Consider the following 18032-nt stretch of genomic DNA (forward strand, 5'->3'; position numbering starts at 1 on the left):
CTAACCCCGGCTTTGTTGCTCCTATGTGCCCCAGCATGCCAATTTTTAAACCGGACAATAAATTGGTTCTGCATATCAACTGTGCAGATAAATATCAGATTGTGAGATCTTGGAATACACCACCACCCCCACCCCCCTCCTCTCCAACAGGAGCTTAGAAATAGTGTTTGGTTTGTATCCAAAAAGGAGTACATAACTAGCCTCTTAAATAGTACAGTAGACAAATGCTTGGTTTCCATGATACAGGTTTCACAAGACGAACCTTCCTGGTTTACTAGATATTTTGTCTTTTACCCCTCTTCCACACAAATGCGGAAAAAAAATACTTATATACACAATTATTTACCTAGTGCATTATATACCTAATGCTTGTGTTGACCTAATGTTGAACTCATGTCTCGACCTAGTGATTGTCCACCTATAGTGATCGACCTAAATACTGTCGACCTAATGCTTGTAGACTTAGTGACCGTATCACATTCTAGAACTCATAAAAAAGGGGTCAATCCTATGAAATGCAAAGGGTGTGAGGTGCCGCAACATTTGAATGCCGGCAATGCCAAGCTTTTTTATGCTAATTCCATCTGCCGCAAAGTGCGGCTGCTGTTGGGATGATAATTTATCAGGTTTAATAGGATTGACTCTAAGGGCAGTATTCAATGACAAATTTTCTCCGTGCATGGCGAGAGATTTTTTCTCTCGCCATGCACTCGCCGTGTTCCGGAGCCTCCTGCTCCCACTATTCAACGTATGTAAGACTCGCCGCCACTCGCGGCGAGTCTTAACCCCTGCAGCGGACGAGCGTCCGCGGCAGGGAGCTGACAGGGAGCCGTGGGACGGTGGCATCCAGGGAGATTAAAGTCTCCCTGGATGCCCCAGAACATATGTGGAGGGTAGGGGGCCCCCCCCGGGACCCAGGCAGCACAGGCTGCCCCCCCCTATAGCCAGCGGGGGACCCAGTATTCACTGTACCCGAACGTGCATCGGGTGCAGTGAATATATGAATATCTAATGAGCGGCTCGAGCGCTCCGGCCCCCTGCTGGCTGCACTGTGTAAAAAAAAAAAAAAAAAAAATTAAAAAAATATTTTTTTTTTATTAAATATATATTCATGTGCTATAAGCACATGAATAAAAATAACATGCCCCTTCACAGAAAAAAAAAAACCTGATTTTTTGACACCAAAATTAAAAATAAAACCCTTTTAGATTAAAAGTTCACATTCCAGCTCTCCATCAAAAGATGGAGAATTTCTACACGGAGAGAGACGGCGAAAATTACTTAAAAAGACGGCGAATATTTCACATTGAATAGGGTTCCTCGCTTTTGGAGAGCAAAAGTCTCCATCCAAGGCGAGAAAAGCACAAACTCTCCATAAAACACGGAGAATTTTTCTCATTGAATACTGCCCTAAAAGTATTAAAATTATTTTATATACTTTAGATATACTGACCAATATTTATGTAAATAATTTGTTCTCATATTACCTGGTCAAAAAGTTGGGTCCCATCTGCTCCTGCTGCTTTCATAAGCTCTTCTTCACCCCCAGGATGATATTCCATGTAAGGAGTAACATTATACACAAGTCCTGTAACAGCCAGCATGCAGTATTAATGAATGAATGAATGAACAACGTTTCTGAACAGACTGATTTTAGAGGAAATCCCTTTTTTTTTTTACAATACATTTTTTATTGAGATATCACAGATACATTACATAGCAAGCATATTGTCTTACATGGAAAAAGGATCAAATAAAGATATAGCATTTTGAATTACTGTACACTTGTTTGGCATATTCCTGATCAAACCTTACATTAAGCTTTCAGAGGTTATATAAGGGGAGAAAATAGATATTACATTCACATATGCAGTCAAGAGAAATAGGGGGATCTTGGGCAGCCATTCTAGTTAGATACCATGTAGTTGTTTTTAAGCTAGCATGGATCATTTGTCTTGTGGTAAGAGGAAGGGTGAGTATATAAGATTCCCATAGAAGAAAAAAAATCCTACTTATTTACCTCTATCAACAGTGGCCTCTATCCAGTCCATCCGGAATAAAAGGTTGAGCTTAGACAAAAATAGGGGGAGTGGGGGGTTTAATCCATCCCTGGAGAATGTTTTGGTACTCTACCTAGAGGGGCACCCATCGCGGGCATCGCATGTACATCGCAGGCCCGCGATTTTACATAGAAATGCGTTTAAAAATGTAAATCGCGTCAGTCGCATCGCATGCGACCAAAAAATCGCATGCGATGCGACCGACGCGATTTCCGCGATTTTACATAGGGAACAATGTTAAATGGGTCAATTGACCCGATTTAACATAGGGAACAATGTTAAATGGCCCACAGACCCCAAATAGCCACCCTGGGCCCCCCAATCGTTAACGACACCCCACGATCAACATGAACCTGAAGCGAGGCGAGCGCAGCGAGCCTGCGAGGGGCGGCGGTACGCGTCCTCCGACCTTTTCATACCCCCACTATCCACGTCGGCGAGCGCAGCGAGCCACCGAGCCCGAAGCGTGGCGAGCCCCGCGAGGGGACGCGGATACCTTCACAGGTATCCGCATCCCCTCGCGGGCTTCACAGGTATCCGCGTCCCCTCGCGGGCTTCACAGGTATCCGCGTGCGCTCGCCACACTTTCTATTCTCAACTCCACACCGACGTGGATAGTGGGGGTATGAAAAAGTCGGAGGACACTTACCGCCGCCGCTCGCCACGCTTCGGGTTCACGTTGATCGTGGGGTGGCGTTAACAATTGGGGGGTCCCAGGGTGGCTATTTGGGGTCTGTGGGCCATTTAACATTGTTCCCTATGTTAAATCGGGTCAATTGACCCATTTAACATTGTTCCCTATGTAAAATCGCATTAATCGCGTCGGTCGCATCGCATGCGATTTTTTGGTCGCATACGATGCGACCGACGCGATTTTTTACCTGCGATGCCTATGATCAAAATCGTGGGCGCCCTTCTAGGTAAAGAGTACCAATGTTTTTTCTTTGGCTGCTGCACTCAAAGCTAGTAGGAGTTTTTTGCTTTCTTTTGTCATACGGAGGGTATGGTCAAAAGATGCCCAATATTGCCCATTCTGGATTGCAAGGGAGAAAAGTAACTAATTTGGCTTCAGCATAGTGGTCCAGAAGTATGAAGCTTCACAAAGTGATAAATTAAAGAGTGATAAACAACCAGCCAATCAGCTCCTACCTGTCATGTTACAGACTGGGCTTGAAAATGACAGGTAGGAGCTGATTGGCTGGTTGTTTATCACTCTCCACATAATCACTTTTTGAAGCTTGATACATCTGGACCAGTGTTTTATAAGAAGCCAAAAGTAACGGATTATAGGGCAGGCCGGAAATTCCATTTTTATTTTTTAAAGATAACTTCATCTGGAGCAATTTCACCAAAATTGAGACAAACTGCAGCTACTGAGTAGCACAACTGATGTATAGTAGTCAAACTGGTCTAAAAGTGGTTATAAGGGTCCAATTAATTTTACCTATAAAACATTTGTGAAAAATTAGAGCAGAGCGTTATTACTTGATGACATGGATATAGTCCTATATAATCTATAAATAAAAGATGAGAAGAAATTGTCAGCTCTATTTGTATCCAGGACTCAGGTCCTTACAAAGAGCAGCAGAGGAGGACTGTAGTATCAGACCCAGATAAAGAGGAGGCCACCCAATGCAGCTGCAAACATGGATATCTGTATAGAAACATCCTCAGCAAAATGGCCACCACCATGGAGGGGCAAAGAAATAAAACAACATAGAAGAACAAATACATAGGAACAGATGTTAGTCCTATCCGACTTGTAACTACTGACTTGAGAAAGTCATATGTTTAGGATTCCCTTAATGGCCAAAAATGTATCCAGTTTTGATGTAAATTCATTAACAGTAGCTGCTGGCAATGAGTTCCAGAATTTTACTGGTGTAATGGTGAAGAATCGTCTTCTTAATTCAGTACGGAATTTATTTTGGCCAAGCCTCAGTACATGTGCCCGCATGTCCTAAGTATGGGCCTGTTAGTGAACAAATCATCTCCTGGTTCCATAGGATTCCCAATCCTGTATTTGAACATACTAATGATATCACCTCTCAACCTCCATTTCTGCAGTGAAAACATATTCAGCAGCCTGGTTAAGCTATCTTTGTATTGTAGTGATTGAAGACCACTTACTAGCTTAGTCGCCTTTCTCTGTAACTGTTCCAATTCATTTATGTCCTTTATAAGGTGCAGTGCCCAGAACTGAACACAGTATTCCAACTGTGGTCTCACCAATGCATACCTCCCAACTTGTGTCCGGATGAAATAGGGACACTCGCGCGGGGCGCCCGAAAAGGGGGCGGGGCGTATGCAAATGAGGGCGCGGCTTATGCTAATTAGCCGCGACCTCATTTTCATACGAGAATAGACGCTGTGCGCATGCGCACAGCGTCTATTCTACTAGATTGGGGGGTCTCCCAACTGCCACCCCCCGCAGCGGGACAATGCCTGCCGCGGGTGGGACGTCGGGACAGGACCCGAAAATCGGGACTGTCCCGACGGAATCGTGACAGTTGGGAGGTATGTCAATGCCTGTAAAGAGGCACTATCACATTGCTGCTGCACTTGAGCAGTGTGCACTATTACCCAAGAGAGAGAGTTAAGGCCCATACACACACTACGATGTCTTCTTAATGATGATGAACGACCTTCTGCCATGAGGGTATTTATGTATTATACTGCAGTGGTTGAAGCTTGGTTAGCTTATCATTTATTTGACAGAATGACATTTGATAAAACCCACCACCATCCAAATCCTAACCCTCCCCCTAAGTAACCCACCACCCCCTTTAGTGCCTAACACCCCTTAATGTCTAAATTTAACACATATATAGTCAGCATATTTATTTATTTTGCAGGCTGCTCATACATATCAGTTTACCAACAATTTATGTTATTTCAGTCCTAAAGCCCCAAACGGGATGCGGTCATTTGGTCTACTGCATTATGGTCGACAGTCATTAGGTCGAATCCATTAGGTCGACATGCTAAAAGGTCGACATGACTCTAGGTCGACATGGGAAAAGGTCGACATGATTCTAGTTCGACAGGTCATTAGTTCGACAGGTCATTAGTTCGACAAGGTCATTAGTTCGACAAGGTCATTAGTTCGACATTGTCTATGTCGACATTCACAAGGTCGACATGGAGTTTTTCACTGTTTTTTGAGCCAACATGTGCCGACAGGCGGTATTTCATGCCCTACCATCCACTAGGGCGTGGTGGGAGAATAAAATAGTGTGCCGAGCGTAGCGAGGCACCGTGCCCGACGCATAGCGAGCGCAGCGAGCGTTGCGAGGGGATGCAGTGCACTTTAAACTGTGTCCATGTCGATTGTGTTGACATTCAGGTAAAAAAACAGTGAAAAACCCCATGTCGACCTTGTGAATGTCGACATAGACAATGTCGAACTAATGACCTTGTCGAACTAATGACCTGTCGAACTAATGACCTTTCGACCTAGAATCATGTCGACCTAGAATCATGTCGACCTTTTAGCATGTCTACCTAATGGATTCGACCTAATGACTTTCTACCATAATGCAATAGACCAAATGATCCCAACCCGCCCCAAACACACGGGGCGACAGGGGGAGCTGGTGCTGAGCGACGTGCTTAAGCCCGGATCGCTCAGCACACATCGTTGCACACCTGCAATGTGTGCAGAGCAGAGTTTTGAGTATGCTAGTAGGTAAAACAGTGTGATCTTAGCAGGATAGACAGTGCATGCAAAGTGAGCCCAGATTGCTCAATGTGTACAAGATGTAGCGATACGCAGTCCCACAGGAATAGACAGTGCATGCACTGTCTATCCCTGAGGGACCACATATCCCTTCACCTTGTACACATTGAGCAATCCGGCCTTACTTTCTAAGTGATCTAGGCAGATTGCTTAGAAAATAGCCCCAAATCGCCCCGTGTGTATGGAGGCCTTAAGTGGTCACAAAACAGTAATGACAGGATGAAAATGTGGTTGAATGAAAACCAAAATCCGATGTGCACGTATTTTGCCCCACACAATCCACCTTGAAATCCTTCCCTAATATAAACTACTCATATGCAATTAGGCATACCACACACTCTATACTAGCTCAAAAATGAAACTCAGTGGATGGGATGTTTATTATACACATCCATTTGCGATCACAAAATCATTCGCCGACCATAGAATGATTTTGCAGGCACTCACAGATGTATGACACCTCTCTGGTGTCTTACATCTGCAGGCACTCTGTACGGGAAGCGGGCGGGCAGCTGACATCCGCTGACGTCGGTTGCCCACCCCCCACGTCACTGGCCCATATACATGGGAATGCCCAGCGTTTTCATGGGGACTTCCATGAAACGCTGGGTGTTACTATGGGCGCCCGGCGAACAAGCAGTTCTCCTGCGCCATTTGCACCTCTAATTTCCTTTGTGATCAACCCACATTTAACATCTTGCTAATGGAGCTGCACAAAGGGCATATTCTATTTATTATTGACTGGAAGTTAGCTGCATAATTGTGCGTCTACACTAATCTAAGGGGGAACATTTGTCACATTGGATCGGCAAATTGTCTACATGGTCTAGTTAGTGTAGACGCACAACTGAGGGCTCCTACGGGTTGCACGCGACATCACTTGGTCAGCCGTGCTGCATGGTCAATCAGATGCTCTCATATGCCCAGATGTTCAGTCTAATGAACGATGGATCGATACCTCATTCCAGCTTTCATTATATTGTTTTCTGAGCTGCCAAACTCGCATGGTTCAGATGAAATTCCCATGGGGACTTCTGCCCATCATTTTGGTGTGTGCCCACCCTGTAGTACCTGAATTGACCGAGTTCAATTAAGGGCACAAAATGGAAAGGGTATGTGGGCATGATCCCAGCAGTTAAAATCTCTATGATTAGAATGCTGATAGCTGCTTTGCCTCATTACCGAAGTGATACAGTAAACAACATTGACCAGATGCATGAACATCTTGTCTACTGGAGTGGGGAAGTGAAAACTTCACCCTCCGGCAATCCCCATCTAAGCGCACAGTGCATCAGCTTAATGCAGACCCGCTATGTCTCCCTGCCCGTCCGCCTCCATGTGCAAGATCTCGCTACTCACGTGAGATCACATATGGAGACAGAGCAATGACACCTGCAGCTGCCAAAAATTGTTAGCTGCAGGTGTCTGAACATTCATACATTGCCCTGCATATCGACGTGCTCACTTTTAGATAGCAGTGCTGATATAGACAATTTAACACACACCACCACATAATACATATTAACCCATCATATATCTACCAGAGTCTCATACAAAATAGGCTCGCTTAACCCACATATTTGATAACTATTTGGGATTGGATACATCATTAATCAATTCCATTTTAAATACACCCGTTTATATAGACTAGGATTTTAAAGATGCAATTGAATATTTAATTGTATTTTTGCATATGCAATTACACCTGCTATTCAGCATGTGTTTTAACCATTTTTTTTTTTACTTATAGTACTTAGCAGAATTGTGTATATTCCAATTTTAAATCTGCATGCCCATTGCAGTGCCCTATTTATAACATGTAGCAGGAACATACACATGAATCCTATTAGGCACATCTTCTGAACCTTTCGCTTTCCACTTAAAGCTTAATGCATATGAGCAAAATCCCCCCCCCCCCCCAGAATTATTTATTTCTAAATCCTAACAGGTAACACCCACTAATGCTTTGCTGTTGGTCAATGGGTAAGATCTACCCTACCTTCGGTTAACTCCCTTTCTTCGAAGTTCCTTCGAGGGTCGTGGGCAATGTTCCCTCTAATTTTACGAAGGCTTTGTGCAGAAAAAGATATTGGCTGTGCAACTTTGGAAGGAAATGTACATTTTTGTGCGTCACATAACGTATACAGGCCTAGGTTTCGAGTTCTGTTGAGTTAATAAAGCAATTTGAATGTTTACAGACTTCACACACCACACATATAGACTATAGCAGTGATTTTCAACCTTATTAAACTCGTGGCACACTAAAACAAGATTTTAACCTTTGTGCGCTCAGTTGTAATGTCTGTGCGCGGGCTCGGCGAGTTGTGTGCGCGCGCACACGCGCACAGCTTAGAGGGAACACTGGTCGTGGGCCCACAGGGTAGTTGGAAGTTCCTGTGGGCCCACGACCCTCGAAGAATGGGCATTAACCGAAGTTAGGTTTTACCATAGCTCGCCTTTTCTTCTTCAGGGTCCCACAGGTATTACATCGGGGATGTCCTAAAAGCAGTATTCTACGGGTGGGTAGACGCCTAAGAGCCCAGTAAAACTTTCTGCCCAAACGCAGCATCTTGGGAAGCAAATGTATCAAAGGCATAGAACCTCAGAAATGTGTGGACCGAGGATCATGTTGCTGCCTTGCACAGCTGCTCAGTGGAAGCACCGCGCTTAGCAGCTCATGACGGACCAACTGACATAGTCGAGTGTACAGAAATAGAGGAAGGTAACGGGAGATTAGCCTTCTCATAAGCCTGCTGGATTGCTAAACTAAGGACTGCTTGTGAGCAGGCCACCCTCTCTTGTGCAACCCATATAAGACAAACAAAGCGTCTGAGCGTCTAATGAATTCCGTCCGTTGGACATGTATCTTGAGTGCCCTCACCACGTCCGAGGATTTCTCCTTGGAAGAAAACTTCGAGGAATTTAGAGCAGGAACCACGATTTTCTGGTTCACATGGAAACTCGAAACAACCTTAGGAAGGTAAGAGGGCCTAGTCCTAAGAATGGCCCTATCTTTATGAAACATAAAATGGGGAGCAACAAGATAACGCCCCCAAATCCGATACCCTTCTGGCTGAGGCAATAGCCATCAGAAAGACCACCTGGGCAGAAAGCCACTTCAACACAACTGAGTGCAAACGTTTGAAGGGTGGTTTAGAAAGAGCTGCTAGAACTACAGGTCCCACGGAGCTACCGGTTGAGTATACGGGGGCTGAATTCTCCGCACCCCCTGAAAGAACGTGCGGACGTCCGGTAAAATGGCCAATTGCCTTTGAAACCACACCAATAAGGAAGACACCTGGACCCTAAGCGATGCCAGAGGCAAACCCTTATCCAGACCACTCTGAAGGAAGGACAACAATCGTGCCACCTTATATAATTTTGTATTGAGCGATCTTACCTTACACCAGGCTTTCATTATATGAAAAAAAAAAAATTTCAATAAAAGCTAGGGATTGCTAATCAAGCAATCTCAGGAGAAAAATACTGGTGTAACTGCTTCCTGCAGGAACCAACAAAATAATGCCTAGCCTAGCATGGAGGCAGGGTTATAGGGGAGAGGCATGATGGGAATCTAAGAAAGCTTTGGAGAAGTTGGTGCCCAGTCCTCTGGACCCGCCTACAACCCCAATGTAATCCCTGTGGGACCCAGGAACCCTGAAGAAGAAATACTATTGTATACGTTACAATAAAATATTTAGATGAGGAGAGAGATAATTATGTTCCATGGTTTTTTTTTTTATTGCAGCAAATACAGGAGTGAATTTTTATTTTGCTTTCCTACTGCGCCTAAGAATTCTCATACTGATAACATCCATTGCGGTCTATTAGTTTTTAAACTAATTAACCATATCTGTACATCACTGTAATATTGCATGCACAAGACTGCGTCTTCCATGTGATACACAAATATAAAAACTATATTAGCGTTCCAAACAAGAGAACAAAGTCTCCAATTAAAGTAGCTGGCACAGTATCCCTATAAAATGTTGGAGCTATATTTTTACACGGCTTCTATATAACATAGGATAGACCAGGTAGATAATCTGACAAGTTGGAAACATTTACTTTGATATTTGGGCCAAAGTGCTGCACTTCTGTAGAAGTGCAGCCAAAATAAACACGAGAACGACCTGTACTGCAGATGTCAAAGACAAAATTATCACTCAGCCAGCACCTGGCTCTTTTGTGCAACTCAATTATATATTCACAATAGATGATTACTAAGAACAACAACTGCATTGATGTTGTGGTTAGAAATAAAAAAAAAGTGATTTACTACTATAGCATTCCTGTTGCAGATACTGCTTTCATTTCTACCTTTATATTTTTCCACAGCATACTGTAGTTCATAAAATATAATTGTACAAAAGGGAAAATAAGGCTTGTTCAAGCGTTGGTTCTCTACAGATAATTCATTCAAAAAAGATATTTATAACAATTATCAGCAATAAACACCTACCTTTATATGCTTGCAAACATATTGTGCTATATTTAATAAGATGCACGTTCTGTTGAAGATGGGATGTTGCCCACAGCAACCAATAAGAATCTATTATTTTTTTTATCACCTTCTAGAAGATAATTGATAAAATCTGATTGGTTGCCTAGAAATTTTAAACAGAACCACACACACACACACACACACACACACACACGACAAAGGAGTTCCAAAAGTCAACCGGAATCAACCCTGGCAGGAACCTTCAATTAAGAGAAAGGTAGCCTTAATGAAAAGAAGAGCAATGCCAGGAGGACGTCCAGTGTCACCTGTGGAATCGAAAAAAAGGATTTAACGGTAAGTACAAAATTCCATTTACTCCTTCATCCACTAGGTGACATGGGAGTTCACAGTGGGGAAGTCCCAGAGAACACAGAACGGCCAAACTGAGAAGCCTGAGCCGCGAAGGTGTCAAAACAGTTAAACTTGATAAAGGTTCTCTGACTGGATGAAGTAGCGGCCCTATAGAGTTGTTGAGTGAAAACCCCTCGGCACCCACCCATCAGGGACCAACTGATCGCATTGAATGCGCTATAATAGAGGAAGGCAACACTTGTGAAGCCGCCACATATGCTTGACGAATGGTGAGGCGTAGCTACCTAGCCAAAGTTTGTTTAGATGCCAGCCAACCTGGTTTTGCTGAGTTGTACAACACAAACAGAATGTCCAATTTTAGTATAGACGCCGCCCTGAAAACGTAGACCCTAAGACAGGCATGTCCAAAGTCCGGCCCGGGGGCCAATTGCAGCCCATGCTGTCATTTCAAGCAGCCCGCAGGTCCAGCCAGAAGCGGGTGGAGCATCAGATTAGGGACACACAGCACTAAAGGTGGGGCCCCGGCGTGCGTGCCTTTACCTTGATGTCTGCAGCAGTGAGGAGGTGCCGGCCGCCACAGTGAGATGTGTTTGGCGTCTTTCAGGTAAGTATGCAACCAACCCCAGCAGCTGCAATTGTATATCACCCTCCTCCACAATACCAGTGATAACAGTGTGTGGGGAGGGGGTTCAGCAAGGAGGAAGTTTGCTCCCGTAACATGAAGAGTGGAGGAGGGCGGCAGTGGGAGCCCAAGCATCTCCTGTCCTTTCAGTTCCTGCTTTGCCTCTCCATCCTCTGACTCACACAAGGGGCTGGGAAACATACAGAAAAGGGAGGGGGCAGGCAGGGGGACATACAATGGGGGCAGAGTGGGGGACATACAGTGAAGGAGGGTCATGCTGGGGGACATACAGTGAATGGAGGCAGTGATGGACATTCAGGGAAGGGGGACAGGCTGGGGGACAGAGTGAATGGGTGCAGAGAGGGGAACATACAGTGAATGGTGGTCAAAGTGAAGGAGGAGCAGGCTGGCAGACATAAAGAGAAGGATGGTCAGGCAGGGGAATATACAGTGAATGGGGGCAGGCTGGAGGAAATACAGAGAAGGGGGGGCAGTCTAGGGAATATACAGGCTGGGGGACAAAGTGAATGGGGGCAGAGTGGGGGACCATTCTGATGTGATTAATGATTCAAAGAATGTCAGGCTGAATGGTCGGCCCCCACATTTTCACCTCACCAAAACTGGCCCTCGTCTCAAAAAGTTTGGACACCCCTGCCCTAAGGGCACACACCAGAACCAGAGACCTGGAGTCTGCAGAGTCATCTGGGAAAGCAAGCAAAACAATCTGTTGATTGATGTGAAATGAGGACACAACCTTCATTACAAACGATGCCTGTGCTCACAATTCCACCCTATCCTTATGGAAAATATAAAACGCTGGACGACAGTATAATGCACTTACCGTAAGTCTGATACCGTCTGGCCGAAGCCAGCGCCAGGAGCAGGAAAGTCTTCCAGGTAAGGTGCTTGAGGTCTACTGATTCCAATGGTTTAACAATGGAGATTGTACAAACTAAAGCACTAAATTCAAGTCCCACGGTGCCGTGGGAGGTTAGGTTGAATTCTCTCTGAGAAATCCCTAAAGGAAAGTCTGCACTTGAGGCAGTAATGCCAATTTTCACAGAGAGTCCGGCTTGGAGAAAAAGGAATGAGGCGAGCCAACTTGAACGCCCTGGGTGAGACCTGGTGACCCTCTCACCATGAAATATATGCTCTCCAGATACGGTACTAGTGAACAGAAGTCACCTCTTTTCTAGCACACAGCATGCGTAGTAACATTGGAAACCAAGGTAGACAAACTAATAGCACCATGGGATCATGAGTGCATCCACCCCTACTACTGCCAGATCCCGAGTCCGCGCACAGTACAGGGGCAAATGATGGTTGTGTCTTGATGCCATCAAGTCTATCTGGGGGCATCCCCAACGACGTATCAGACTGTGGAAGACTTGCGGATGAAGTGTCCATTCTCCCTGATGTACATCGTGCCAACTGAGGTAGTTGACTTCCCAGTTGCCTACACCGGGAATGAAAACCACGAGATTACCTCAAGGTGATCCTGAGCCCAGAGTAGAATCCCTCTAACTTCCTTCATTGTGGCACGGGCTGCACATCATAGTTTGTTGATGTATGCCACGGCCATGCCGTTGTCGGATTGTACCCTGAGAGATCGCCCCAGGAGAAGACCTGTCGCTTCCAGCAATGCGTTGTAGACTGCGCTTAGTTTGAGTAGGTTTATAAAGAGAATAGTCTCCTGTTGTGTCCAATGTTCTTGGAACTGACATCCTATCGTGACCACTCATCAACCCCAGAGGCTGGTGTCCATGGTGAGAAGGGTCAAATCCCAAACTCCGAATCTCCTCCCCTGCAGTAGGTTCAAGGATTTGAGCCACCAAGCTAGGGAGAGTTAAGCCCGCGGTGTAAGACCCGCAGATGGAGAATGAGATGAGAGCCCGACCACTGGTGAAGCAGAAAGAGCCGGAATGGCCTGGATTCGAAGCAACCATACTGGATTGCTTTGAATGCGGCCCCCATTTATCCCAGAAGGCGAGTGCACAGGTGTATAGTCAGCCGCCGCAGTCATAAGCCCGAATGAACGAAGAGTTGGATTGAGGCGACCTTGTCTGCTAGCGAGAAGACTTTTTGCTGAACATTGTCTAGGATCATTTCGGGGAAATGTTGTGACGGTTGGAGTTGCGACTTTTGAAAGTTGAGTATCCACCCATGTTAAAGGAGTTGGGTCCGATGAATATTGCAGATCAGAATTTCCTATGTAGAAGCCTTTAGTAGAAGGTTGTCCAGATAAGGTACCACCATTATCCCTTGGGATCATGGCAACTGCATCATGACCGCCATGATCTTTGTAAAGATCCTGAGAGCCGAGGACAGTCCGAACGGCAGTGCATGGAACTGGTGTTCGCGTATGGCGATATGCAGAATGTCTGATGTGCCTGCCAAATGGGAAAATGTAGGTAGGCGTCCTTGATGTCCAGGGACACCAAGAACTTCCCAGGTTCCAAACCTGCGATTACGGAATGTAACGATTCCATCTTGAACTTCACCACTTCCAAGAAAGAGTTGAGGTATTTGAGGTTGAGAATGGGTCGGCCCAGCCGTCCGGCTTTGGCATGAGAAACAAGCTGAAATAGAACCCCTGCATACAGTGGTTGGGGGGGACTGGTATTTCCATCCCCGCCTTTAGCAGTCTTTGGACCGCGGACATCTGGTAGGTACCCTTGTCTAGAGAAGCTGCTAAACCATTTGTAAAGAACCGGTGAGTGGGTGCTTTTTGAAAATCTATTTTGCAGCCAAAAGCCACTAAGTCCCTGACCCAAGCGTCCTGTCTGGATTGCAACCAGGCCTCACGAAAAAGTTGCAGATGTGCACCCACTTAAGTGGGATGGAAGCACATCCTGCAAAGGGTTTTGAGGAAGCCTTAGCCTCCTGGCAAGTTGCGGATGCGACTCCCCTTCAACCACCTCTGGTGCCATGGCCAGATGAAGCACCGGCCCTTGGGAGGCCCCGGAATCTAGCCATTGGATGAATGGACTGAAAAGACGGCCCCTGAAAGGACCACTAGGACGACCTAGAAGATTATTTTTCCCCTGTAGCTTAAGAAATCATTTTGTCCAATTCAGGACAAAGAAAATCTCTCTGAAAAGGGCAGGGCCTCAACTACCCTCTTGGACTCAGCATTGGCTTGCCATTGCCGCAGCCAGAGAGCTCTGGGTGCGGAAATAGAAAGGGCAGAAATGCATGATGCCACCACGCATGCATCAGCCGAAGGCACTATGAGGTAGGCCGCGGCTTCCCTAATGTGATCTGCCAAAACTACCAACTCACCCGCTGCCGGGTCCTTTCTAAGATCCTTCGAGATCTGGGTTGCCCAGGCCTCCATAGCCTTATTTACCCAACAGCCTACCTATGCAGGACGATGTAGTATCCCTGCGGCTGTGTAAATGGTCTTTAAAAGGTAGTCTCCAGCTTCCTGTCGGAAGTATCCTTAAAGGAAGTGACACATGATATAGGGAGTACAGTCTTCTTGGAGAGACTGATTAATTTACTAAGGGTGGAGTCTCACATGCCTTTCTGCTATCTGCAGGGAAGGGATATAAAGTAAGGAATTTGCTGAACACCTGAAAACGTTTATCAGAATGAAGCCTTGCATCTTTCAAATGGCAGTCCAATTCGAAGGGAAAGCAGCAGCTTGTCTGCGTCTTTTACCAAAAACCTGTGGATCAGCTGGCAGTAGGGCCTCATTGTCTACTTTTAAGGTTGATTTAACCATAAGCAATGTCTTCCAACCCCTGGGAAACCGGTTCTGGGATCGGCTGTACCTCTAATAAATACCATTATCTGACCCATCTGTATCCTCAACATTGGAAACAGAGTTTTGGAGCTAGGAAAAACTGGAGGGGCCAGAGGCTCAGGGTCCCCTGGAGCTAAAGCCCTGGTTAGGGATCCCACGGCTGTCGGCCTCCCTATCTTTCCGTGAAGCTGACAATTCAGAGGATAAATGAGAAATAACCTCTGTAAGTTGTGCGGACCATGCAGGGATGTCCTGCTGGGGTGGTAGAACCAGAGGTTCTGTACAATTATCACAGATAATTATACCCTCAGATTAAGCAGTAAATTTGGTGTTACATCTTTTACATGCCACCTTGTAAGGTGCTTTTGATCTACCTCCTGCCATGGTACTCCCCACACAATACACACAATAGAGGAGCTATGGGGTACTATTGCAAAGCGCAACTAAATCTGCTGCGCTATATGATACCCCTTTCACATCGCCGACACGTTTTAAAAACCGGTATTTTAAAATGGTAATTAAAACGGGTCAGAGCCTTAACATTGCCGCAGATTACCGTTTTAAATACCGGTTAAGTCTCATTCAACATAGCAGTCAAACCGTTTCAACCCGAACACGTTTCAAGCCAGAGTGTCAACATTGCCTGTCATTTTAAAGGGGACAGCCTATCACTGCTCTGTAGCTTGTGTTGTTTGCCTGAAATACCGTTTCAGACACATTGTACACATTCACATTGCTCAAAAAACGGCAAGGAACCTTGTAGGACTCTGCTTTTTACACGGTTTGAAATACCAGTTAACTTTAAACGGTAAATCGGCTCTGGTGCATTCACAGTGCAGGCTTAAACGTTTTAAAATGAAAAAAAAATCGGCAATTTACCGTTTTAAAAGTGCGATGTGAAAGGGGTATAAGAAACTGTAAATAAATAGGGTACCTAAAGATATACAAGGACAGGACAGGAGAGTTATAAACAAGAGGCTGCCACAAGTCAATATTGCGCTATGGCATATAACACAGGAGCGCGATGACTTACTAATTTTTCACACAGCCTATCTCTCCTGAAATGCTTCCAAGTCCCCACTCACAGAGTCCAGGGCTGCTTGTGAAGTCAGTGACTAAAGTGGATTCCGTCTGAGGCCAGCAGCAGCAAATACAGGTTTTGTCTCCTGCACAGGCTCCGGAGCACATGTAGGGCTAATTTGGCCACCGCCTGTGCAGGGAAGCACCGGGGCAGCTGGAAGCGTGATATGGCACCATTAAAAAAAAAAGGCAAACATTTTTTAAATGCCTGCTAAGTCCTAATATCGCCAATTGGCCTGGACTCCCCCAGCAAACATGGAGCTGGGATAGATTCACAAACTGCTGTGATGGCCGGTGGCGGTATGACTGGTGGACTGTGACGTGCGCCACAAGCAGCGGTGTCCGATCACTCAGAGACGGTGGTCTCAGTAGCCGGGGACCATAGCACAAACTGAAAGCAGTGGCTATGGAATCCTCACAGCAGCTCCTGCGATGCAGACAGGCAGCAGCAGAAGCTACTTGTCTGTCCTCAGTGTAAAATTAGTACACATAAAATATAATCTAAAATAACATTTCTTTCAGACCTGAAGAGAGTGCATAAGCATGCAGTTCCTGCAAGGCACAATCTAATGCCGGCCACACATCAGAAAGATATCGTGCCAACCAGCCAACTTTTGGCTGGTTGGAATGATAATCTTTCTAGTGTGTGGGAGCAAACAATTATCAGCCGTTTGCTCCCACACGGGAAAAAATGCTGATAAACGGCCCTAAACGGTCGTTCCAACTAGCTGGGAAAAATCAAACCTGTTTGTGTGGGGAACTGTCCTCCAACTGCCCGATCATTAGGTGAACACTGACCAGCAGTGTCCACCTACTTTTCCAGGTACCTCTGCAGGAATGACGGTTTGCGATCAAACCTAAACATAGAAATCCATACAAATAAAGATTCTTTTATTTATTCACCAAATCCTTGAGTGCATAGCTGGTGGTCAGGCGGATGATGGAGCCGGCCTTGTCCAGCTGGGAGGTGATGGCTGAGGGTAGGGGCAGCAGCTTGGCCAGCTCATAGAACTCCCCATTCTCCTTCTCTCTCCGGGTCTTTGCCACATTCGACTTCTCCTTCATGGCGATCACTGTGGAGCAGAGGCTGCGGCACTGACATAATAACCCCAGGTGCAGAGCATGGCACAGCGCGTCCCCCAGACGCAGTCAGTCGCAGCAGTCTGTGTGTGCACGGTGCAGGCTGCGACTCCCGGCCGCTCAGCGCTCAGCGCACATCAGCACCGCGGGATGCCTCAGTGCGAAACACCCCCCCCCCCGTGTGACTGCAGGCACACTCCATCTACAGGACACCCAGGGGCTGGGACCACTGCTCAGAGAGGTCTGCAGTCACCCAGGGTGCTGAGTGACACCTCCATTGATGCAGGGAGGCACATAGGGGTTAATAGGCCACTGAATGAGTGCTGCTGCTGCTGTACCTGCACTGTGCTGGGGAGGGGCTGGGATCTAGACATAATAAATTAGGTGTCACTGTCAATATATATATATATATATATATATATACATATATATATACGGAGGTATTGTGTGTGTGTGTGTGTGTGTATGTGTATGTGTGTGTATGTGTGTGTGTATGTGTGTGTGTATATATATATATATATATATATATATATATATATATATATATATAATAATTTTTTCTTGAATCATTCTCTTTAAGTTAACTAAAATCAAGTTAACAGTTAACATGTCGTCATTATGAATGTTTTCCTGAAATACCCCCACTATCCACGCCAGCCCGAAGCGCGGCGAGCCCCGCAAAGGGACCTGTTACATGTCCTACTGACCTTTTCATACCCCCACTATCCACGTTGGCGTTGAGTTGATTTTATATAGTGTGGCGAGCGCAGCAAGCTCTGCGGGAAAATTCACATGTATTCCGTGTCCGCTCGTCACACTTCGGGCTCAGTGGCTCGCTGCACTCGCAACACTATATAATATCAACTCCACGCCAACATGGATAGTGG

At 45.8% G+C, this 18032-nt stretch overlaps 1 protein-coding gene across 4 annotated transcripts in view; it reads right to left on the reverse strand.

The window, feature by feature from the left end:
• The window catches only part of CYB5R4 (cytochrome b5 reductase 4), a 147759-nt gene that overhangs the window by 99319 nt on the left and 30408 nt on the right, over nucleotides 1–18032 (reverse strand). For all 4 annotated transcript variants that reach the window (XM_083177124.1, XM_083177125.1, XM_083177122.1 and 1 more), the window contains exon 3: nucleotides 1488–1588. In XM_083177124.1, the coding sequence (XP_083033250.1) occupies nucleotides 1488–1588 (101 nt within the window). The remainder of the gene's footprint in view (nucleotides 1–1487; nucleotides 1589–18032) is intronic.

The sequence above is a fragment of the Crinia signifera genome, chromosome 3, assembly GCF_055691185.1.
Source record: "Crinia signifera chromosome 3, ASM5569118v1, whole genome shotgun sequence".
Taxonomy (NCBI): Eukaryota; Metazoa; Chordata; class Amphibia; order Anura; family Myobatrachidae; genus Crinia; species Crinia signifera.